At 45.8% G+C, this 22,138-nt stretch overlaps 1 protein-coding gene across 1 annotated transcript in view; it reads right to left on the bottom strand.

The window, feature by feature from the left end:
* The window catches only part of LOC129832505 (homeobox protein cut-like 1), a 152,118-nt gene that overhangs the window by 109,549 nt on the left and 20,431 nt on the right, over nt 1–22,138 (bottom strand). Inside the window, exons 4-6 of the mRNA XM_055896628.1 lie at nt 19,823–19,946; nt 4,343–4,419; nt 4,189–4,255 (exon numbers count right to left, since the gene is read on the bottom strand). Of these exons, the coding sequence (XP_055752603.1) occupies nt 4,189–4,255; nt 4,343–4,419; nt 19,823–19,946 (268 nt within the window). The remainder of the gene's footprint in view (nt 1–4,188; nt 4,256–4,342; nt 4,420–19,822; nt 19,947–22,138) is intronic.

Below are 22,138 nucleotides of genomic sequence, written 5' to 3'. Positions count from 1 at the left end.
AAGGGGCTACGTGGCCTGCTCTCCAATAGGCTACGTGGCCTGCTCTCCAATAGGCTACGTGGCCTGCTCTCCTCTAGAAATGGGCTACGTGGCCTGCTCTCCTCTAGAAATGGGCTACGTGGCCTGCTCTCTTCTAGAAATGGGCTACGTGGCCTGCTCTCCTCTAGAAATGGGCTACGTGGCCTGCTCTCCTCTAGAAATGGGCTACGTGGCCTGCTCTCCTGTAGAAATGGGCTACGTGGCCTGCTCTCCTCTAGAAAGGGGCTACGTGGCCTGCTCTCCTCTAGAAAGGGGCTACGTGGCCTGCTCTCCTCTAGAAAGGGGCTACGTGGCCTGCTCTCCTCTAGAAATGGGCTACGTGGCCTGCTCTCCTCTAGAAATGGGCTACGTGGCCTGCTCTCCTCTAGAAATGGGCTACGTGGCCTGCTCTCCTCTAGAAATGGGCTACGTGGCCTGCTCTCCTCTAGAAATGGGCTACGTGGCCTGCTCTCCTCTAGAAATGGGCTACGTGGCCTGCTCTCCTCTAGAAATGGGCTACGTGGCCTGCTCTCCTCTAGAAATGGGCTACGTGGCCTGCTCTCCTCTAGAAATGGGCTACGTGGCCTGCTCTCCTCTAGAAATGGGCTACGTGGCCTGCTCTCCTCTAGAAATGGGCTACGTGGCCTGCTCTCCTCTAGAAATGGGCTACGTGGCCTGCTCTCCTCTAGAAATGGGCTACGTGGCCTGCTCTCCTCTAGAAATGGGCTACGTGGCCTGCTCTCCTCTAGAAATGGGCTACGTGGCCTGCTCTCCTCTAGAAATGGGCTACGTGGCCTGCTCTCCTCTAGAAATGGGCTACGTGGCCTGCTCTCCTCTAGAAATGGGCTACGTGGCCTGCTCTCCTCTAGAAATGGGCTACGTGGCCTGCTCTCCTCTAGAAATGGGCTACGTGGCCTGCTCTCCTCTAGAAATGGGCTACGTGGCCTGCTCTCCTCTAGAAATGGGCTACGTGGCCTGCTCTCCTCTAGAAATGGGCTACGTGGCCTGCTCTCCTCTAGAAATGGGCTACGTGGCCTGCTCTCCTCTAGAAATGGGCTACGTGGCCTGCTCTCCTCTAGAAATGGGCTACGTGGCCTGCTCTCCTCTAGAAATGGGCTACGTGGCCTGCTCTCCTCTAGAAATGGGCTACGTGGCCTGCTCTCCTCTAGAAATGGGCTACGTGGCCTGCTCTCCTCTAGAAATGGGCTACGTGGCCTGCTCTCCTCTAGAAATGGGCTACGTGGCCTGCTCTCCTCTAGAAATGGGCTACGTGGCCTGCTCTCCTCTGGAAATGGGCTACGTGGCCTGCTCTCCTCTAGAAATGGGCTACGTGGCCTGCTCTCCTCTAGAAATGGGCTACGTGGCCTGCTCTCCTCTAGAAATGGGCTACGTGGCCTGCTCTCCTCTAGAAATGGGCTACGTGGCCTGCTCTCCTCTAGAAATGGGCTACGTGGCCTGCTCTCCTCTAGAAATGGGCTACGTGGCCTGCTCTCCTCTAGAAATGGGCTACGTGGCCTGCTCTCCTCTAGAAATGGGCTACGTGGCCTGCTCTCCTCTAGAAATGGGCTACGTGGCCTGCTCTCCTCTAGAAATGGGCTACGTGGCCTGCTCTCCTCTAGAAATGGGCTACGTGGCCTGCTCTCCTCTAGAAATGGGCTACGTGGCCTGCTCTCCTCTAGAAATGGGCTACGTGGCCTGCTCTCCTCTAGAAATGGGCTACGTGGCCTGCTCTCCTCTAGAAATGGGCTACGTGGCCTGCTCTCCTCTAGAAATGGGCTACGTGGCCTGCTCTCCTCTAGAAATGGGCTACGTGGCCTGCTCTCCTCTAGAAATGGGCTACGTGGCCTGCTCTCCTCTAGAAATGGGCTACGTGGCCTGCTCTCCTCTAGAAATGGGCTACGTGGCCTGCTCTCCTCTAGAAATGGGCTACGTGGCCTGCTCTCCTCTAGAAATGGGCTACGTGGCCTGCTCTCCTCTAGAAATGGGCTACGTGGCCTGCTCTCCTCTAGAAATGGGCTACGTGGCCTGCTCTCCTCTAGAAATGGGCTACGTGGCCTGCTCTCCTCTAGAAATGGGCTACGTGGCCTGCTCTCCTCTAGAAATGGGCTACGTGGCCTGCTCTCCTCTAGAAAGGGGCTACGTGGCCTGCTCTCCTCTAGAAATGGGCTACGTGGCCTGCTCTCCTCTAGAAATGGGCTACGTGGCCTGCTCTCCTCTAGAAATGGGCTACGTGGCCTGCTCTCCTCTAGAAATGGGCTACGTGGCCTGCTCTCCTCTAGAAATGGGCTACGTGGCCTGCTCTCCTCTAGAAATGGGCTACGTGGCCTGCTCTCCTCTAGAAATGGGCTACGTGGCCTGCTCTCCTCTAGAAATGGGCTACGAGGCCTGCTCTCCTCTAGAAATGGGCTACGCGGCCTGCTCTCCTCTAGAAATGGGCTACGCGGCCTGCTCTCCTCTAGAAATGGGCTACGCGGCCTGCTCTCCTCTAGAAATGGGCTACGCGGCCTGCTCTCCTCTAGAAATGGGCTACGCGGCCTGCTCTCCTCTAGAAATGGGCTACGCGGCCTGCTCTCCTCTAGAAATGGGCTACGCGGCCTGCTCTCCTCTAGAAATGGGCTACGCGGCCTGCTCTCCTCTAGAAATGGGCTACGCGGCCTGCTCTCCTCTAGAAATGGGCTACGCGGCCTGCTCTCCTCTAGAAATGGGCTACGCGGCCTGCTCTCCTCTAGAAATGGGCTACGCGGCCTGCTCTCCTCTAGAAATGGGCTACGCGGCCTGCTCTCCTCTAGAAATGGGCTACGTGGCCTGCTCTCCTCTAGAAATGGGCTACGTGGCCTGCTCTCCTCTAGAAATGGGCTACGTGGCCTGCTCTCCTCTAGAAATGGGCTACGTGGCCTGCTCTCCTCTAGAAATGGGCTACGTGGCCTGCTCTCCTCTAGAAATGGGCTACGTGGCCTGCTCTCCTCTAGAAATGGGCTACGTGGCCTGCTCTCCTCTAGAAATGGGCTACGTGGCCTGCTCTCCTCTAGAAATGGGCTACGTGGCCTGCTCTCCAATAGGCTACGTGGCCTGCTCTCCACTAGAAATGGGCTACGTGGCCTGCTCTCCTCTAGAAATGGGCTACGTGGCCTGCTCTCCTCTAGAAATGGGCTACGTGGCCTGCTCTCCTCTAGAAATGGGCTACGTGGCCTGCTCTCCTCTAGAAATGGGCTACGTGGCCTGCTCTCCTCTAGAAATGGGCTACGTGGCCTGCTCTCCTCTAGAAATGGGCTACGTGGCCTGCTCTCCTCTAGAAATGGGCTACGTGGCCTGCTCTCCTCTAGAAATGGGCTAGGTGGCCTGCTCTCCTCTAGAAATGGGCTACGTGGCCTGCTCTCCTCTAGAAATTGGCTACGTGGCCTGCTCTTTATAACCCCCCCCCCCCCCTTTATAACCCATCTTTATAACACCCCCTTTATAACCGGCCCATTTATAACCCCCCCCCTTATAAACCCCCCTTTATAACCACTCCCTGATGTCCCTCCCTAAGACTACAGAGCGTATAGAGAGAACCTCATCCAGTGGTATAATAGGTTGTTTTTGGAGGTTATAATTATAGCAATATGGCTCCTCGGGGGTGTGGTACATGACCAATATACCATGGCTAAGGGCTGTTCTGGACACCCCTTAGCCGTGATATATTGGCCATATATCACAAACACCCCCGATGAGCCTTATTGCTATAATAAACTGATCACCAACGTTATTAGACCAGTAAAAATACATGTTTTGTCACACCCGTGGTATACAGCCTGATATACCACGGGTGTCAGCCAATCACACCATTCAGAGCTTGAACCACCCAGTTTATAAAATGCTATATAATCTCTCAGTATTTACAGTGTATTGCTAAAGCCTGGATTTAGAGGCTGTCATTGAGCAGCAGGAGAAGATCCAACTCTGGCCTTTCCTCTGGAGATTCATAATCACCCGATTACCTCAGAGGGAGAGCTGGAGTGACTGGAAATAATCACAGCAGCAAGTGATGGAGAAAATGTTCACACACACACGAGGAGCACCATGAGACCCCACTCTGCCTAAGGATTACAGTGAAGGACACACACACACACACACACACACACAAACACACACACACACCCCCAGCCACACCCACGGTTAGCTGAAACTCACTTTGCTGTGCAGTCCTCGTCATACTTAGTCTTCAGATCAAAGAGCTCTGCCTGAGTTGTTTCAAGAGCTGAAAAAGAGGCAGGAAACAACAGCTGTAGTCTGGCCAACAGTGTGTGACAGATACAGGACAGGTGCTGCATGGACTGGTACCTACCTGTCTGTAGGGCCTGGGCCTTGTGGTCAGCATCAACCAGCTTAGAGGACATGGACTCCTGGCTCTCCTGGAGCTTTCTGGAAACAGAGAGAGAGATGGGGAGAGAGAGAGAGAGAGAGAGAGAGAGATGGAGGGATGGGGAGAGAGAGATGGAGGGATGGGAGAGAGAGATGGAGGGATGGGAGAGAGAGATGGAGGGACGGGGAGAGAGAGAGAGATGGAGAGACGGGGAGAGACAGAGAGAGAGATGGAGGGATGGGGAGAGACAGAGAGAGAGATGGAGGGATGGGGAGAGACAGAGAGAGAGATGGAGGGATGGGGAGACAGAGAGAGGGATGGAGGGATGGGGAGAGAGAGAGAGAGAGAGAGAGAGTCATCAACCATGAGTCATTCAAAGCAATTGGGTCATTGAGATAGCGCTACTTCAGCCCCCAACTCCCTTTCTGTTCAATTCTATAACACCAACCATGGCAACTGTAACAATTCCCTATTATACCACCATTTCTCATCCTGTATTATCCTGAAAAACAACAAACCACTTCTCATTAAAATGCTGTATTCGGCAGTAATGTCTGGTCACCATGGTTCCCTGGCCGTTCTACACCAATAGATAATTCAAAGAGGAGAAGAGATAACATGTATTTTTTATTTTATTTTTTATTTCACCTTTATTTAACCAGGTAAGCTAGTTGAGAACACCTTTATTTAACCAGGTAAGCTAGTTGAGAACAAGTTCTCACTTACAACTGAGACCTGACCGAGATAAAGCAAAGCAGATCGACACACACAACAGTTAAATATAAAATAAACAAACACACAATCAATAATACAGTAGAAAAATCTATACAGAGTGTGTGCAAATGAGGTAGGATAAGGGAGGTAAGGCAATGCATAGGCCATGATGGCGAAGTAGTTACAGTATAGCAATTACACACTGGAAAGGTATAATGTGCAGAAGATGAATGTGCAAGTAGAGATACTGGGGTGCAAAGAAGCAAGATAAATAAATAAATACAGTATGAGGATGAGGTAGATTGGATGGGCTATTTACAGATGGGCTATGTACAGGTGCAGTGATCTGTGAGCTGCTCTGACAGCTGGTGCTTAAAGCTAGTGAGGGAGATAAGTCTCCAGCTTTAGTGATTTTTGCAGTTCGTTCCAGTCATTGGCAGCAGAGAACTGGAAGGAAAGGCGGCCAAAGGAGGAATTGGCTTTGAGGATGACTAGTGAGATATACAGTGGGGCAAAAAAGTATTTAGTCAGCCACAAATTGTGCAAGCTCTCCCACTTAAAAAGATGAGAGAGGCCTGTAATTTTCATCATAGGTACACTTCAACTATGACAGACAAAATGAGATTTTTTTTTCCAGAAAATCACATTGTAGGATTTTTAATGAATTTATTTGCAAATTATGGTGGAAAATAAGAATTTGGTCAATAACAAAAGTTTCTCAATACTTTATTTTATACCCTTCGTTGGCAATGACAGAGGTCAACCGTTTTCTGTAAGTCTTCACAAGGTTTTCACACACTGTTGCTGGTATTTTGGCCCATTCCTCCATGCAGATCTCCTCTAGAGCAGTGATGTTTTCGGGCTGTTGCTGGGCAACACGGACTTTCAACTCCCTCCAAAGATTTTCTATAGGGTTGAGATCTGGAGACTGGCCAGGCCACTCCAGGACCTTGAAATGCTTCTTACGAAGCCACTCCTTCGTTGCCCGGGCGGTGTGTTTGGGATCATTGTCATCCTGAAAGACCCAGCCACGTTTCATCTTCAATGCCCTTGCTGATGGAAGGATGTTTTCACTCAAAATCTTACGATACATGGCCCCATTCATTCTTTCCTTTACACGGATCAGTAGTCCTGGTCCCTTTGCAGAAAAACAGCCCCAAAGCATGATGTTTCCACCCCCATGCTTCACAGTAGGTATGGCGTTCTTTGGATGCAACTCAGCATTCTTTGTCCTCCAAACACGACGAGTTGAGTTTTTACCAAAAATATCTATTTTGGTTTCATCTGACCATATGACATTCTCCCAATCTTCTTCTGGATCATCCAAATGCTCTCTAGCAAACTTCAGACGGGCCTGGACATGTACTGGCTTAAGCAGGGGGACACGTCTGGCACTGCAGGATTTGAGTCCCTGGCGGCGTAGTGTGTTACTGATGGTAGGCTTTGTTACTTTGGTCCCAGCTCTCTGCAGGTCATTCACTAGGTCCCCCCGTGTGGTTCTGGGATTTTTGCTCACCGTTCTTGTGATAATTTTGACCCCACAGGGTGAGATCTTGCATGGAGCCCCAGATCGAGGGAGATTATCAGTGGTCTTGTATGTCTTCCATTTCCTAATAATTGCTCCCACAGTTGATTTCTTCAAACCAAGCTGCTTACCTATTGCAGATTCAGTCTTCCCAGCCTGGTGCAGGTCTACAATTTTGTTTCTGGTGTCCTTTGACAGCTCTTTGGTCTTGGCCATAGTGGAGTTTGGAGTGTGACTGTTTGAGGTTGTGGACAGGCGTCTTTTATACTGATAACAAGTTCAAACAGGTGCCATTAACCTGTTGAGGATAGAGGGCGCTATTTACACTTTCGGGGGAAATCGTGCCCAATTTAAACGGCCTCGTACTCAATTCTTGCTCGTACAATATGCATAGTATTATTACTATTGGATAGAAAACACTCAAGTTTCTAAAACCGTTTGAATTATATCTGTGAGTAAAACAGAACTCATTTTGCAGCAAACTTCCTGTCAGAAAGTGAAAAATCTCAAATCGAGGCTCTGGATTGTACAACTGCAGCTGTTCCACATTTCTCCAAGATTTTGGTGAAGGGCAAAATCATCACCTTAAAACAGTTAATGGCCATGGCTGGGCCCGCCTTAATGGATGGAAGACGGTTGGCTGAACATTTGGGCCTCCAGATCATTTTGCTTGAGATTTATGACTATACATGCACTTCATACTCCTTCCACTAGATGTCAATAGGCTGTGAGAGGTGAAATGGGGTCTCAATCTCTTTCTATGGTCAAAAGAGACAGCTTGGAATGACATGACCCCAGAATTAGTTTGGTCAGGAAGCGCATAAAGGTCACCAGTATTGGCTTCTGAAAAGCAATCGTTATAGACGTCTTATATCTCCGGCTTTGATTTTATTTGATAAATGTGAAGATATCATCGTAAAGTATGTTTTTTCAATATAGTTTTATGAGATTATTGACATTTTTTCGGGAGTTTAGACGTGTTGCGTTCTTTGCGTTTGGTGAAGATGGACAGCTTAGCGCCACTTGGCTAGTTTAGCTTGCTAATTCGCGAGGGAAAAAGGCCATTCTAAAACCAAACAACGATTGTTCCCGACAAAGGACCCCTTGTACAACATTCTGATGGAAGATCATCAAAAGTAGGACCCATTTTATGATGCTATTTCATATATCTGTCGAAAATGTGTAGTAGTAGTTAGCGTCCAGATTTTGGGAACGCTCTCGCTATACCGTAAGCTGGATGTCGTAATGAAGTTATTTTTAGAATTCTAACACGGCGATTGCATTAAGAACTAGTGTATCTATCATTTCCTATACAACATGTATTTTTTTGTCATGTTTATGAATAGTTATTTGGTCAGAATAGGTGAGTTTTAGAAAAATATCCGCACATTCTGGGAAAAAGATGCTACGTTAGCACAATGTATAACCACTGATTTCAGCTCAAAATATGCACATTTTAGAACAAAACATAAGTGTATGTATAACCTGATGTTATAGGATTGTCATCTGATGAAGCTTATCAAGGTTAGTCAAAAATTATATATCTTTTGCTGGTTTGTTACGATCGCAAACTTTTGCTGCTGGTAAATGGCTTGTGTTTCTGGCTATTGTGGTAAGCTAATATAATGCTATATTGTGTTTTCGCTGTAAAACACTTAAAAAATCTGAAATATTCTGGGTTCGCCCCCAGGCTCTGTCGCAGCCGGCCGCGACCGGGAGGTCCGTGGGGCGACGCACAATATGGCTAGCGTCGTCCGGGTTAGGGAGGGTTTGGCCGGTAGGGATTCCCTTGTCTCATCGCGCTCCAGCGACTCCTGTGGCGGGCTGGGCGCAGTGCGCGCTAACCAAGGGGGCCAGGTGCACGGTGTTTCCTCCGACACATTGGTGCGGCTGGCTTCCGGGTTGGAGGCGCGCTGTGTTAAAGAAGCAGTAAGGCTTGGTTGGGTTGTGCCTTGGAGGACGCATGGCTTTCGACCTTCGTCTCTCCCGAGCCCGTACGGGAGTTGTAGCGATGAGACAAGATAGTAATTACTAGCGATTGGATACCACGAAAATTGGGGAGAAAAGGGGTTAAAATTTAAAACAAATAATAATAATAATAATAATAATAATCTGAAATATTGGCTGGATTCACAAGATGCTTGTCTTTCATTTGCTGTACACCATGCATTTTTCATAAATGTTTTATGATGAGTATTTAGGTATTCCACGTTGGTCTCTATAATTACTCTGGCTGCTTCGGTGCTATTTTTGACGGTAGCTGTGATGGTAGCTGCAATGTAAAACTGATTTATAGCTCAAATATGCACATTTTTCGAACAAAACATAGATTTATTGTGTAACATGTTATAAGACTGTCATCTGATGAAGTTGTTTCTTGGTTAGTTTGGTTGGTTCTTGGTTAGTTAGGTTGGCTTTGTGCATGCTACCTGTGCTGTGAAAAATGTCTGTCCTTTTTTGTATTTGGTGGTGAGCTAACAAATATACGTGGTGTTTTCGCTGTAAAACATTTTAAAAAATCGGACATGTTGACTGGATTCACAAGATGTTTATCTTTCATTTGCTGTATTGGACTTGTTAATGTGTGAAAGTTAAATATTTCTAAAAAATATCTTTTGAATTTCGCGCTCTGCCTTTTCAGTGGAATGTGGGAGGAGTTCCGCTAACGAGTGGAGGACAGAGGAGCCTCAGGTCTGTGAGAGCCAGAAATCTTGCTTGTTTGTAGGTGTCCAAATACTTATTTTCCACCATAATTTGCAAATAAATTCATAAAAAATCCTACAATGTGATTTTCTGGATTTTATTTTCTCATTTTGTCTGTCATAGTTGAAGTGTACCTATGATGAAAATTACAGCCCTCTCTCATCTTTTTAAGTGGGAGAACTTGCACAATTTGTGGCTGACTAAATACTTATTTGCCCCACTGTACCTGCTGGAGCGCGTGCTACGGGTGAGTGCTGCTCTGGTGACCAGTGAGCTGAGATAAGGCGGGTCTTTACCTAGCAGGGTCTTGTAGATGACCTGGAGCCAGTGGGTTTGGCGACGAGTATGAAGCTAGGGCCTGCCAACGAGAGTGTACAGGTCGCAGTGGTGGGTAGTATATGGGGCTTTGGTGACAAAACGGATGGCACTGTGATAGACTGCATCCAATTTGTTGAGTAGAGTGTTGGAGGCTATTTTGTAAATGACATCGCCGAAGTTGAGGATCGGTAGGATGGTCAGTTTTACGAGGGTATGTTTGGCAGCATGCGTGAAGGATGCATTGTTGTGAAATAGGACGCCGATTCTAGATTTAATTTTGGATTGGAGATGTTTAATGTGAGTCTGGAAGGAGAGTTTACAGTCTAACCAGACACCTAGGTATTTGTAGTTGTCCACATATTCTAAGTCAGAACCGTCCAGAGCAGCGATGCTGGACGGGCGGGCAGGTGCGGGCAGCGATCGGTTGAAGAGCATTCATTTAGTTTTACTTGCATTTAAGAGCAGTTGGAGGCCGCGGAAGGAGAGTTGTATGGCATTGAAGCTCATCTGGAGGTTAGTTAACACAGTGTCCAAAGAAGGGCCTGAGGTATACAGAATGGTGTCGTCTGCATAGAGGTGGATCAAAGAATCACCAGCAGCAAGAGCGACATCATTGATGTATACAGAGAAGAGAGTCGGCCCGAGAATTGAACCCTGTGGCACCCCCATAGAGACTGCCAGAGGTCCGGATAACAGGCACCTCCGATTTGACACAATGAACTCTATCAGAGAAGTAGTTGGTGAACCAGGCGAGGCAGTCAGTTGAGATACCAAGGTTATTGAGTCTGCCGATGAGTATGTGGTGATTGACAGAGTCAAAAGCCTTGGCCAGGTCGATGAATACGGCCGCACAGTATTGTCTCTTATCGATGGCGGTTATGATATCGTTTAGGACCTTGAGAGTGGCTGAGGTGCACCCATGACCAGCTCTGAAACCAGATTGCATAGCGGAGGAGGTGGGATTCGAAATGTTTGGTAATCTGTTAACTTGGCTTTCGAAGACCTTAGAAAGGCTGGGTAGAATAGATATAGGTCTGTAGCAGTTTGGGTCTAGAGTGTCCCCCCCTTTGAAGAGGGGGATGACCGCAGCAGCTTTCCAATCTTTGGGAATCTCAGACGATACGAAAGAGGTTGAACAGGCTAGTAATAGGGGTTGCAACAAATTCTGCAGATCATTTTAGGATGAGAGGGTCCAGATTGTCTAGCCTGGCTGATTTGTAGGGGTCCAGATTTTGCAGCTCTTTCAGAACATCAGCTATCTAGATTTGGGTGAAGGAGAAGTGGGGGAGGTTTGGGCGAGTTCCTGTGGGGAGCGCAGGGCTGTTGACCGGGGTAGGGGTAGCCAGGTGGAAAGCATGGCCAGCCGGAGAACAAATGCTTATTGAAATTCTCAATTATAGTGGATTTATCGGTGGTGACAGTGTTTCCTAGCCTCAGAGCAGTGGGCAGCTGGGAGGAGGTGCTCTTATTCTCCATGGACTTTACAGTGTCCCAGAACTTTTTTGAGTTTGTGCTACAGGATGCAAATTTCTGCTTGAAAAATCGAGCCTTAGATTTCCTAACTTCCCAGAAAAGTTGCACATCACAGGGCTGTTCGATGCTAATGCAGAACGCCACAGGGTGTTTTTGTGCTGGTCAAGGGCAGTCAGGTCTGGAGAGAACCAAGGGCTATATCTGTTCCTGGTTCTATATTTTTTTGAATGGGGCATGTTTATTTAAGATGGTGAGGAAGGCACTTTTTGAAGAATATCAAGGCATCCTCTACTGACTGGATGAGGTCAAATATCCTTCCAGGATAGCCGGGTCAGGTCGATTAGAAAGGCCTGCTCGCTGAAGTGTTTTAGGGAGCGTTTGACAGTGATGAGGGGTGGTCATTTGACCGCAGACCCATTACGGATGCAAACAATGAGGCAGTGATCGCTGAGATCTTGGTTGAAAACAGCAGAGGTGTATTTAGAGGGAAAGTTGTTTAGGATGATATCTATGAGGGTGTCCGTGTTTACGGATTTGGGGTTGTACCTGGTGGGTTCCTTGATGATTTGTGTGAGATTGAGGTCATCTAGCTTAGATCGTAGGACGGCCGGGGTGTTAAGCATGTCACAGTTTAGGTCATCTAACAGTACGAGCTCTGAAGATAGATGGGAGGCAATCAATTCACATATGGTGTCCAGGGCACAGCTGGGGGCAGAAGGTGGTCTATAACAAGCGGCAACAGTGAGAGACCTGTTTCTGGAAAGATGGATTTTTAAAAGTAGAAGCTCAAATTGTTTGTGTACAGACCTGGATTGTAAGATAGAACTCTGCAGGCTATCTCTGCAGAAGATTGCAACACTGCCATCTTTGGCAGTTCTATGTTGTCGGAAAATGTTATAGTTTGGGATGGAAATTTCAGGGTTTTTGATGGACTTCCTAAACCAGGATTCAGATACGGCTAGGACATCCAGGTTTGCAGAGTGTGCTAAAGCAGTGAATAAAACAAACTTAGGGAGTAGACTTCTAATGTTAACATGCATGAAACCAAGGCTTTTACGGTTACAGAAGTTAACAAATGAGAGCACCTGTGGAGTTGGAGTGGAGCTAGGCACTGCAGGGCCTGGATTAACCTCTACATCACCAGAGCAACAGAGGAGGAGTAGGATGAGGGTACGGCTAAAGGCTATCAGGACTGGTCGTTTAGTGCTTTCAGAGCAGAGAGTAAAAGGAGCAGGTTTCTGGGCGTGAGAGAATAGATTCAAGGCATAATGTACAGACAAAGGTATGGTAGGATGTGAGTACATTGGAGGTAAACCTAGGCATTGAGAAATGATGAGAGAGATATTGTCTCAAGAGACGTTTAAACCAAGTGATGTCACCGTATATGTGGGAGGTGGAACTAAATGGTTGGTTAAGGCATATTGAGAAGAGCTATAGACTCTACAGTGAAATAAGACAGTATTCACTAACCAGGACAGTAATGGACAAGGCATATTGATATTAGGTGAGAGGCATGCGTAGCCGGGTGATCAATAGGGGTCCAGTGAGTGGTTGGGCTGGCTGGAAACACGGCGATTCAGGCAGCTAGCAGGCCGGGGCTAGCAAACTAGCAGAAAGGCCTTAGAGGGACGTCTTGAAGGAGGAAAGTCTGTTTTGGCCTCCGCGTGTGGTGACGTCGATAGACCAGTCGTGATGGATTAATAGGGTTCCGAGTAGCAGAGGGGTCCAAGTCCAATTGGCAAAATAGGTATAGTGGCCCAAGAGATTGGCCGATGGATCTATACAGCTAACAGTCCAATATGCTCTTGACAGCTAGCAGCTAGCAGGCCGTGGCTAGCGGATGGGCTAGCAGCTAGCAGGCCGTGGCTAGCGGATGGGCTAGCAGCTAGCAGGCCGTAGCTAGCGGATGGGCTAGCAGCTAGCAGGCCGTGGCTAGCGGATGGGCTAGCAGCTAGCAGGCCGTGGCTAGCGGATGGGCTAGCAGCTAGCAGGCCGTGGCTAGCGGATGGGCTAGCAGCTAGCAGGCCGTGGCTAGCGGATGGGCTAGCAGCTAGCAGGCCGTGGCTAGCGGATGGGCTAGCAGCTAGCAGGCCGTGGCTAGCGGATGGGCTAGCAGCTAGCAGGAGGTGGCTAGCGGATGGGCTAGCAGCTAGCAGGCCGTGGCTAGCGGATGGGCTAGCAGCTAGCAGGCCGTGGCTAGCGGATGGGCATTTTAGGGGTGGTAGCGATGTAGAGGCCAGTCGAGCAGATTACATCATAGTCCAGTCGTGAAGGATTGGTGGGGTTCCGTGCCCCGTACCGGCAGTAGAAGGGGTCCGGGTATTGTAGCCCAGGAGTGGCTGATGGGCGTCTTTAGCTAGCCGGGAGAAAGGGCCTAGCTCCAGGCTAATTGGTGCATGCTACGGGACCGACGTTAGTCAGTACTCAGACAGCAACTAGCTAGCTGCAAAGATCCAGGTGAAAATATCCAGAGCTTGCTGTAGGAATCCGGGGATATGGAGAGAAAATAGGTCCGGTATGCTCTGGATTGAGTCGCGTTGTGCAGATTGGCGAGAGCTTTCCAGGCTACAGGTTAGCTGATGACCGCTAGCAGTGGTTAGCTGACTACTAGCTAGTGAGCTGGCTAGCCTCTGTTGGCGGGATTTCGGATTTGAGGTGAATAATATTTTAGGAAAAAAACAGATCCGCACCACATTGGGTTGCAGTGTTTTGAAGTTGAGATTTAGAAAAAAATATAATAATATATGCAAAGAAAAATACATAAAAAGATATATACACAGCATACGACAAGAGGAGGACAAAAGACGTCTGACAGCTACGCCATCTTGGATTATAATATTTTTTTAGGCGTTGCTGGGAAAATGCAACAGAGTGTTAGATATTAATAACCACAGACAGACTCTTTCATACTTGTCGGAGGTGCCATCCACATAATGCCCCTCTGGGACAGAGGAAGTGAGTGCTCAACATAGTCCTAGCCTCCATAATAGTTACATTGACGAACAGGAAATACGTCTGGACAGGAATCACGGCTGGACACGTGTTCTTCACTGCATGGTTGCTGTGTAGGCCTCGTTGTTTCAACTCCCCTCTCCTCACCTCTCTATATTCCTAGTAGATACTGTAAATCTCCTCTCTATATTCCTAGTAGATACTGTAACTCTCCTCTCTATATTCCTAGTAAATACTGTAACTCTCCACTCTATATTCCTAGTAGATACTGTAACTCTCCTCTCTATATTCCTAGTAGATACTGTAACTCTCCTCTCTATATTCCTAGTAGATACTGTAACTCTCCTCTCTATATTCCTAGTAGATACTGTAACTCTCCTCTCTATATTCCTAGTAGATACTGTAACTCTCCTCTCTATATTCCTAGTAGATACTGTAACTCTCCTCTCTATATTCCTAGTAGATACTGTAACTCTCCTCTCTATATTCCTAGTAGATACTGTAACTCTCCTCTCCTCTCTATATTCCTAGTAGATACTGTAACTCTCCTCTCTATATTCCTAGTAGATACTGTAACTCTCCTCTCCTCTCTATATTCCTAGTAGATACTGTAACTCTCCTCTCTATATTCCTAGTAGATGCTGTAACTCTCCTCTCTATATTCCTAGTAGATGCTGTAACTCTCCTCTCTATATTCCTAGTAGATACTGTAACTCTCCTCTCTATATTCATAGTAGATACTGTAACTCTCCTCTCCTCTCTATATTCCTAGTAGATACTGTAACTCTCCTCTCTATATTCCTAGTAGATACTGTAACTCTCCTCTCCTCTCTATATTCCTAGTAGATACTGTAACTCTCCTCTCTATATTCCTAGTAGATACTTTAAATCTCCTCTCTATATTCCTAGTAGATACTGTAACTCTCCTCTCTATATACCTAGTAGATACTGTAACTCTCCTCTCTATATTCCTAGTAGATGCTGTAACTCTCCTCTCTATATTCCTAGTAGATACTGTAACTCTCCTCTCCTCTCTATATTCCTAGTAGATACTGTAACTCTCCTCTCTATATTCCTAGTAGATGCTGTAACTCTCCTCTCTATATTCCTAGTAGATACTGTAACTCTCCTCTCTATATTCCTAGTAGATACTGTAACTCTCCTCTCTATATTCCTAGTAGATACTGTAACTATCCTCTCTATATTCCTAGTAGATGCTGTAACTCTCCTCTCTATATTCCTAGTAGATGCTGTAACTCTCCTCTCTATATTCCTAGTAGATACTGCAACTCTCCTCTCTATATTCCTAGTAGATACTGTAACTCTCCTCTCTATATTCCTAGTAGATACTGTAACTCTCCTCTCCTCTCTATATTCCTAGTAGATACTGTAACTCTCCTCTCTATATTCCTAGTAGATACTGTAACTCTCCTCTCCTCTCTATATTCCTAGTAGATACTGTAACTCTCCTCTCCTCTCTATATTCCTAGTAGATACTGTAACTCTCCTTTCTATATTCCTAGTAGATACTGTAACTCTCCTCTCCTCTCTATATTCCTAGTAGATACTGTAACTCTCCTCTCTATATTCCTAGTAGATACTGTAACTCTCCTCTCTATATACCTAGTAGATACTGTAACTCTCCTCTCTATATTCCTAATAGATACTGTAACTCTCCTCTCTATATTCCTAGTAGATACTGTAACTCTCCTCTCTATATTCCTAGTAGATACTGTAACTCTCCTCTCTATATTCCTAGTAGATACTGTAACTCTCCTCTCTATATTCCTAGTAGATGCTGTAACTCTCCTCTCTATATTCCTAGTAGATACTGTAACTCTCCTCTCTATATTCCTAGTAGATGCTGTAACTCTCCTCTCTATATTCCTAGTAGATACTGTAACTCTCCTCTCCTCTCTATATTCCTAGTAGATGCTGTAACTCTCCTCTCTATATTCCTAGTAGATACTGTAACTCTCCTCTCCTCTCTATATTCCTAGTAGATACTGTAACTCTCCTCTCTATATTCCTAGTAGATGCTGTAACTCTCCTCTCTATATTCCTAGTAGATACTGTAACTCTCCTCTCTATATTCCTAGTAGATGATGTAACTCTCCTCTCTATATTCCTAGTAGATACTGTAACTCTCCTCTCCTCTCTATATTCCTAGTAGATGCTGTAACTCTCCTCTCTATATTCCTAGTAGATACTGTAACTCTCCTCTCTATATTCCTAGTAGATACTGTAACTCTCCTCTCCTCTCTATATTCCTAGTAGATGCTGTAACTCTCCTCTCTATATTCCTAGTAGATTCTGTAACTCTCCTCTCTATATTCCTAGTAGATACTGTAACTCTCCTCTCCTCTCTATATTCCTAGTAGATACTGTAACTCTCCTCTCTATATTCCTAGTAGATACTGTAACTCTCCTCTCTATATTCCTAGTAGATACTGTAACTCACCTCTCCTCTCTATATTCCTAGTAGATACTGTAAATCACCTCTCCTCTCTATATTTCTAGTAAATACTGCAACTCTCCTCTCTATATTTCTAGTAGATACTGTAACTCACCTCTCCTCTCTATATTCCTAGTAGATACTGTAACTCTCCTCTCTATATTCCTAGTAGATACTGTAACTCTCCTCTCCTCTCTATATTCCTAGTAGATACTGTAACTCACCTCTCTATATTCCTAGTAGATGCTGTAACTCTCCTCTCCTCTCTATATTCCTAGTAGATACTGTAACTCTCCTCTCTATATTCCTAGTAGATACTGTAACTCACCTCTCTATATTCCTAGTAGATACTGTAACTCTCCTCTCCTCTCTATATTCCTAGTAGATGCTGTAACTCTCCTCTCTATATTCCTAGTAGATGCTGTAACTCTCCTCTCTATATTCCTAGTAGATACTGTAACTCTCCTCTCTATATTCCTAGTAGATACTGTAACTCTCCTCTCTATATTCCTAGTAGATACTGTAACTCACCTCTCCTCTCTATATTCCTAGTAGATACTGTAACTCTCCTCTCTATATTCCTAATAGATACTGTAACTCTCTTCTCTATATTCCTAGTAGATACTGTAACTCTCCTCTCTATATTCCTAATAGATACTGTAACTCTCCTCTCTATATTCCTAATAGATACTGTAACTCTCCTCTCTATATTCCTAGTAGATACTGTAACTCACCTCTCTATATTCCTAGTAGATACTGTAACTCTCCTCTCTATATTCCTAGTAGATACTGTAACTCTCCTCTCCTCTCTATATTCCTAGTAGATACTGTAACTCTCCTCTCCTCTCTATATTCCTAGTAGATACTGTAACTCTCCTTTCTATATTCCTAGTAGATACTGTAACTCTCCTCTCCTCTCTATATTCCTAGTAGATACTGTAACTCTCCTCTCTATATTCCTAGTAGATACTGTAACTCTCCTCTCTATATACCTAGTAGATACTGTAACTCTCCTCTCTATATTCCTAATAGATACTGTAACTCTCCTCTCTATATTCCTAGTAGATACTGTAACTCTCCTCTCTATATTCCTAGTAGATACTGTAACTCTCCTCTCTATATTCCTAGTAGATACTGTAACTCTCCTCTCTATATTCCTAGTAGATACTGTAACTCTCCTCTCTATATACCTAGTAGATACTGTAACTCTCCTCTCTATATTCCTAATAGATACTGTAACTCTCCTCTCTATATTCCTAGTAGATACTGTAACTCTCCTCTCTATATTCCTAGTAGATACTGTAACTCTCCTCTCTATATTCCTAGTAGATACTGTAACTCTCCTCTCCTCTCTATATTCCTAGTAGATACTGTAACTCTCCTCTCTATATTCCTAATAGATACTGTAACTCTCCTCTCTATATTCCTAGTAGATACTGTAACTCTCCTCTCTATATTCCTAGTAGATGCTGTAACTCTCCTCTCTATATTCCTAATAGATACTGTAACTCTCCTCTCTATATTCCTAGTAGATACTGTAACTCTCCTCTCTATATTCCTAGTAGATACTGTAACTCTCCTCTCTATATACCTAGTAGATACTGTAACTCTCCTCTCTATATTCCTAGTAGATGCTGTAACTCTCCTCTCCTCTCTATATTCCTAGTAGATGCTGTAACTCTCCTCTCTATATTCCTAGTAGATACTGTAACTCTCCTCTCCTCTCTATATTCCTAGTAGATGCTGTAACTCTCCTCTCTATATTCCTAGTAGATTCTGTAACTCTCCTCTCTATATTCCTAGTAGATACTGTAACTCTCCTCTCCTCTCTATATTCCTAGTAGATACTGTAACTCTCCTCTCTATATTCCTAGTAGATGCTGTAACTCTCCTCTCTATATTCCTAGTAGATGCTGTAACTCTCCTCTCTATATTCCTAGTAGATACTGTAACTCTCCTCTCCTCTCTATATTCCTAGTAGATACTGTAACTCTCCTCTCTATATTCCTAGTAGATGCTGTAACTCTCCTCTCTATATTCCTAGTAGATACTGTAACTCTCCTCTCTATATTCCTAGTAGATGATGTAACTCTCCTCTCTATATTCCTAGTAGATACTGTAACTCTCCTCTCCTCTCTATATTCCTAGTAGATGCTGTAACTCTCCTCTCTATATTCCTAGTAGATGCTGTAACTCTCCTCTCTATATTCCTAGTAGATGCTGTAACTCTCCTCTCTATATTCCTAGTAGATACTGTAACTCTCCTCTCCTCTCTATATTCCTAGTAGATACTGTAACTCTCCTCTCTATATTCCTAGTAGATACTGTAACTCTCCTCTCTATATTCCTAGTAGATACTGTAACTCTCCTCTCCTCTCTATATTCCTAGTAGATACTGTAACTCTCCTCTCTATATTCCTAGTAGATACTGTAACTCTCCTCTCTATATTCCTAGTAGATACTGTAACTCTCCTCTCTATATTCCTAGTAGATACTGTAACTCTCCTCTCCTCTCTATATTCCTAGTAGATACTGTAACTCTCCTCTCTATATTCCTAGTAGATACTGTAACTCTCCTCTCCTCTCTATATTCCTAGTAGATACTGTAACTCTCCTCTCTATATTCCTAGTAGATACTGTAACTCTCCTCTCCTCTCTATATTCCTAGTAGATACTGTAACTCTCCTCTCTATATTCCTAGTAGATGCTGTAACTCTCCTCTCTATATTCCTAGTAGATGCTGTAACTCTCCTCTCTATATTCCTAGTAGATACTGTAACTCTCTTCTCTATATTCCTAGTAGATACTGTAACTCTCCTCTCTATATTCCTAATAGATACTGTAACTCTCCTCTCTATATTCCTAATAGATACTGTAACTCTCCTCTCTATATTCCTAGTAGATACTGTAACTCACCTCTCTATATTCCTAGTAGATACTGTAACTCTCCTCTCTATATTCCTAGTAGATACTGTAACTCTCCTCTCCTCTCTATATTCCTAGTAGATACTGTAACTCTCCTCTCTATATTCCTAGTAGATACTGTAACTCTCCTCTCTATATTCCTAATAGATACTGTAACTCTCCTCTCTATATTCCTAGTAGATACTGTAACTCTCCTCTCTATATTCCTAGTAGATACTGTAACTCTCCTCTCTATATTCCTAGTAGATACTGTAACTCTCCTCTCTATATTCCTAGTAGATACTGTAACTCTCCTCTCTATATTCCTAGTCGATACTGTAACTCTCCTCTCCTTGCTATATTCCTAGTAGATACTGTAACTCTCTTCTCTATATTCCTAGTAGATACTGTAACTCACCTCTCCTTCTCTGCATAGTCATTGTGGAGCTGGACTTGTTTCTCCTGGACCAGGTTCTCAGCCTTGTTCTTCAGGGACTGTTCATAGTCCCGGATCTTCTCCTTCAGCCCTTTAATAGTCACCTCTAGACCGGAAAGAGAGGGGGGTGAATACAGGATAGAGGGAGAGAGAGGGGGTGAATACAGGATAGAGGGAGAAAGAGAGGGGGTGAATACAGGATAGAGGGAGAAAGAGAGGGGGTGAATACAGGATAGAGGGAGAGAGAGGGGGTGAATACAGGATAGAGGGAGAGAGAGAGGGGGGTGAATACAGGATAGAGGGAGAGAGAGGGGGGTGAATACAGGATAGAGGGAGAGAGAGAGGGGGGTGAATACAGGATAGAGGGAGAAAGAGAGGGGGGGTGAATACAGGATAGAGGGAGAGAGAGAGGGGGGTGAATACAGGATAGAGGGAGAGAGAGAGGGGGTGAATACAGGATAGAGGGAGAGAGAGAGGGGGTGAATAAAGGATAGAGAGAGAGAGGGGGGTGAATACAGGATAGAGGGAGAGAGAGGGGGTGAATAAAGGATAGAGAGAGAGAGGGGGGTGAATAAAGGATAGAGAGAGAGAGGGGGGTGAATACAGGATAGAGGGAGAAAGAGAGGGGGGTGAATACAGGATAGAGGGAGAGAGAGAGGGGGGTGAATACGGGATAGAGGGAGAGAGAGAGGGGGGTGAATACAGGATAGAGGGAGAGAGAGAGGGGGGTGAATACAGGATAGAGGGAGAGAGAGAGGGGGGTGAATAAAGGATAGAGAGAGAGAGGGGGGTGAATAAAGGATAGAGGGAGAGAGAGAGGGGGGTGAATACAGGATAGAGGGAGAGAGAGAGGGGGGTGAATAAAGGATATAGAGAGAGAGGGGGGTGAATAAAGGATATAGAGAGAGAGGGGGGTGAATAAAGGATAGAGAGAGAGAGGGGGGTGAATACAGGATAGAGGGAGAGATGTCTTTTCTAGTCATGAAGTCCCTTAATAAAAATAATATTACAAACATGATTCACCCCAGTTTGAAACGAAAAGGGGAATCAGGTGCTCATCCGAGGGACTTGAAAATCACCCCCCTCCAAAAAAAACATTCCTTACTACAGGACACTTCCACAGGTGATCATCCCCACAGGACACTCCCACAGGTGTTCATCCACACAGGACACTTCCACAGGTGATCATCCCCACAGGACACTTCCACAGGTGATCATCCCCACAGGACACTCCCACAGGTGATCATCCCCACAGGACACTTCCACAGGTGTTCATCCACACAGGACACTTCCACAGGTGATCATCCCCACAGGACACTTCCACAGGTGATCATCCCCACAGGACACTTCCACAGGTGATCATCCCCACAGGACACTTCCACAGGTGATCATCCCCACAGGACACTTCCACAGGTGATCATCCCCACAGGACACTTCCACAGGTGATCATCCCCACAGGACACTCCCACAGGTGATCATCCCCAGAGGACACTTCCACAGGTGATCATCCCCACAGGACACTTCCACAGGTGATCATCCCCGGAAATAAAGAAAAGGGAGCTCTGTTTTTGCAGAAAGCATCCGACAACTACTGACGGTACCTCAGGTTTCACCTTCACCAACTACTGACGGTACCTCAGGTTCACCTTCACCAACTACTGACGGTACCTCAGGTTCACCTTCAACTACTACTGACGGTACACCAGGTTCACCAACTACTGACGGGACATCAGGTTCACCAACTACTGACGGGACATCAGGTTCACCTTCACCAACTACTGACGGTACATCAGGTTCACCTTCAACTACTGACGGTACATCAGGTTCACCTTCAACTACTGACGGTACATCAGGTTCACCTTCACCAACTACTGACGGTACACCAGGTTCACCAACTACTGACGGTATATCAGGTTCACCAACTACTGACGGGACATCAGGTTCAGGTTCACCAACTACTGACGGGACACCAGGTTCAGGTTCACCAACTACTGACGGTACACCAGGTTCACCTTCACCAACTACTGACGGTACATCAGGTTCACCTTCACCAACTACTGACGGTACCTCAGGTTCACCTTCAACTACTACTGACGGTACACCAGGTTCACCAACTACTGACGGGACATCAGGTTCACCAACTACTGACGGGACATCAGGTTCACCTTCACCAACTACTGACGATACATCGGTTCACCTTCACCAACTACTGACGGTACATCAGGTTCACCTTCAACTACTGACGGTACATCAGGTTCACCTTCAACTACTGACGGTACATCAGGTTCACCTTCACCA

The sequence above is a fragment of the Salvelinus fontinalis genome, chromosome 33, assembly GCF_029448725.1.
Source record: "Salvelinus fontinalis isolate EN_2023a chromosome 33, ASM2944872v1, whole genome shotgun sequence".
Classification (NCBI taxonomy): Eukaryota; Metazoa; Chordata; class Actinopteri; order Salmoniformes; family Salmonidae; genus Salvelinus; species Salvelinus fontinalis.
The sequence above is the reverse complement of the archived record's forward strand: the minus strand, read 5'-3'. Positions and strand labels throughout refer to the sequence as shown.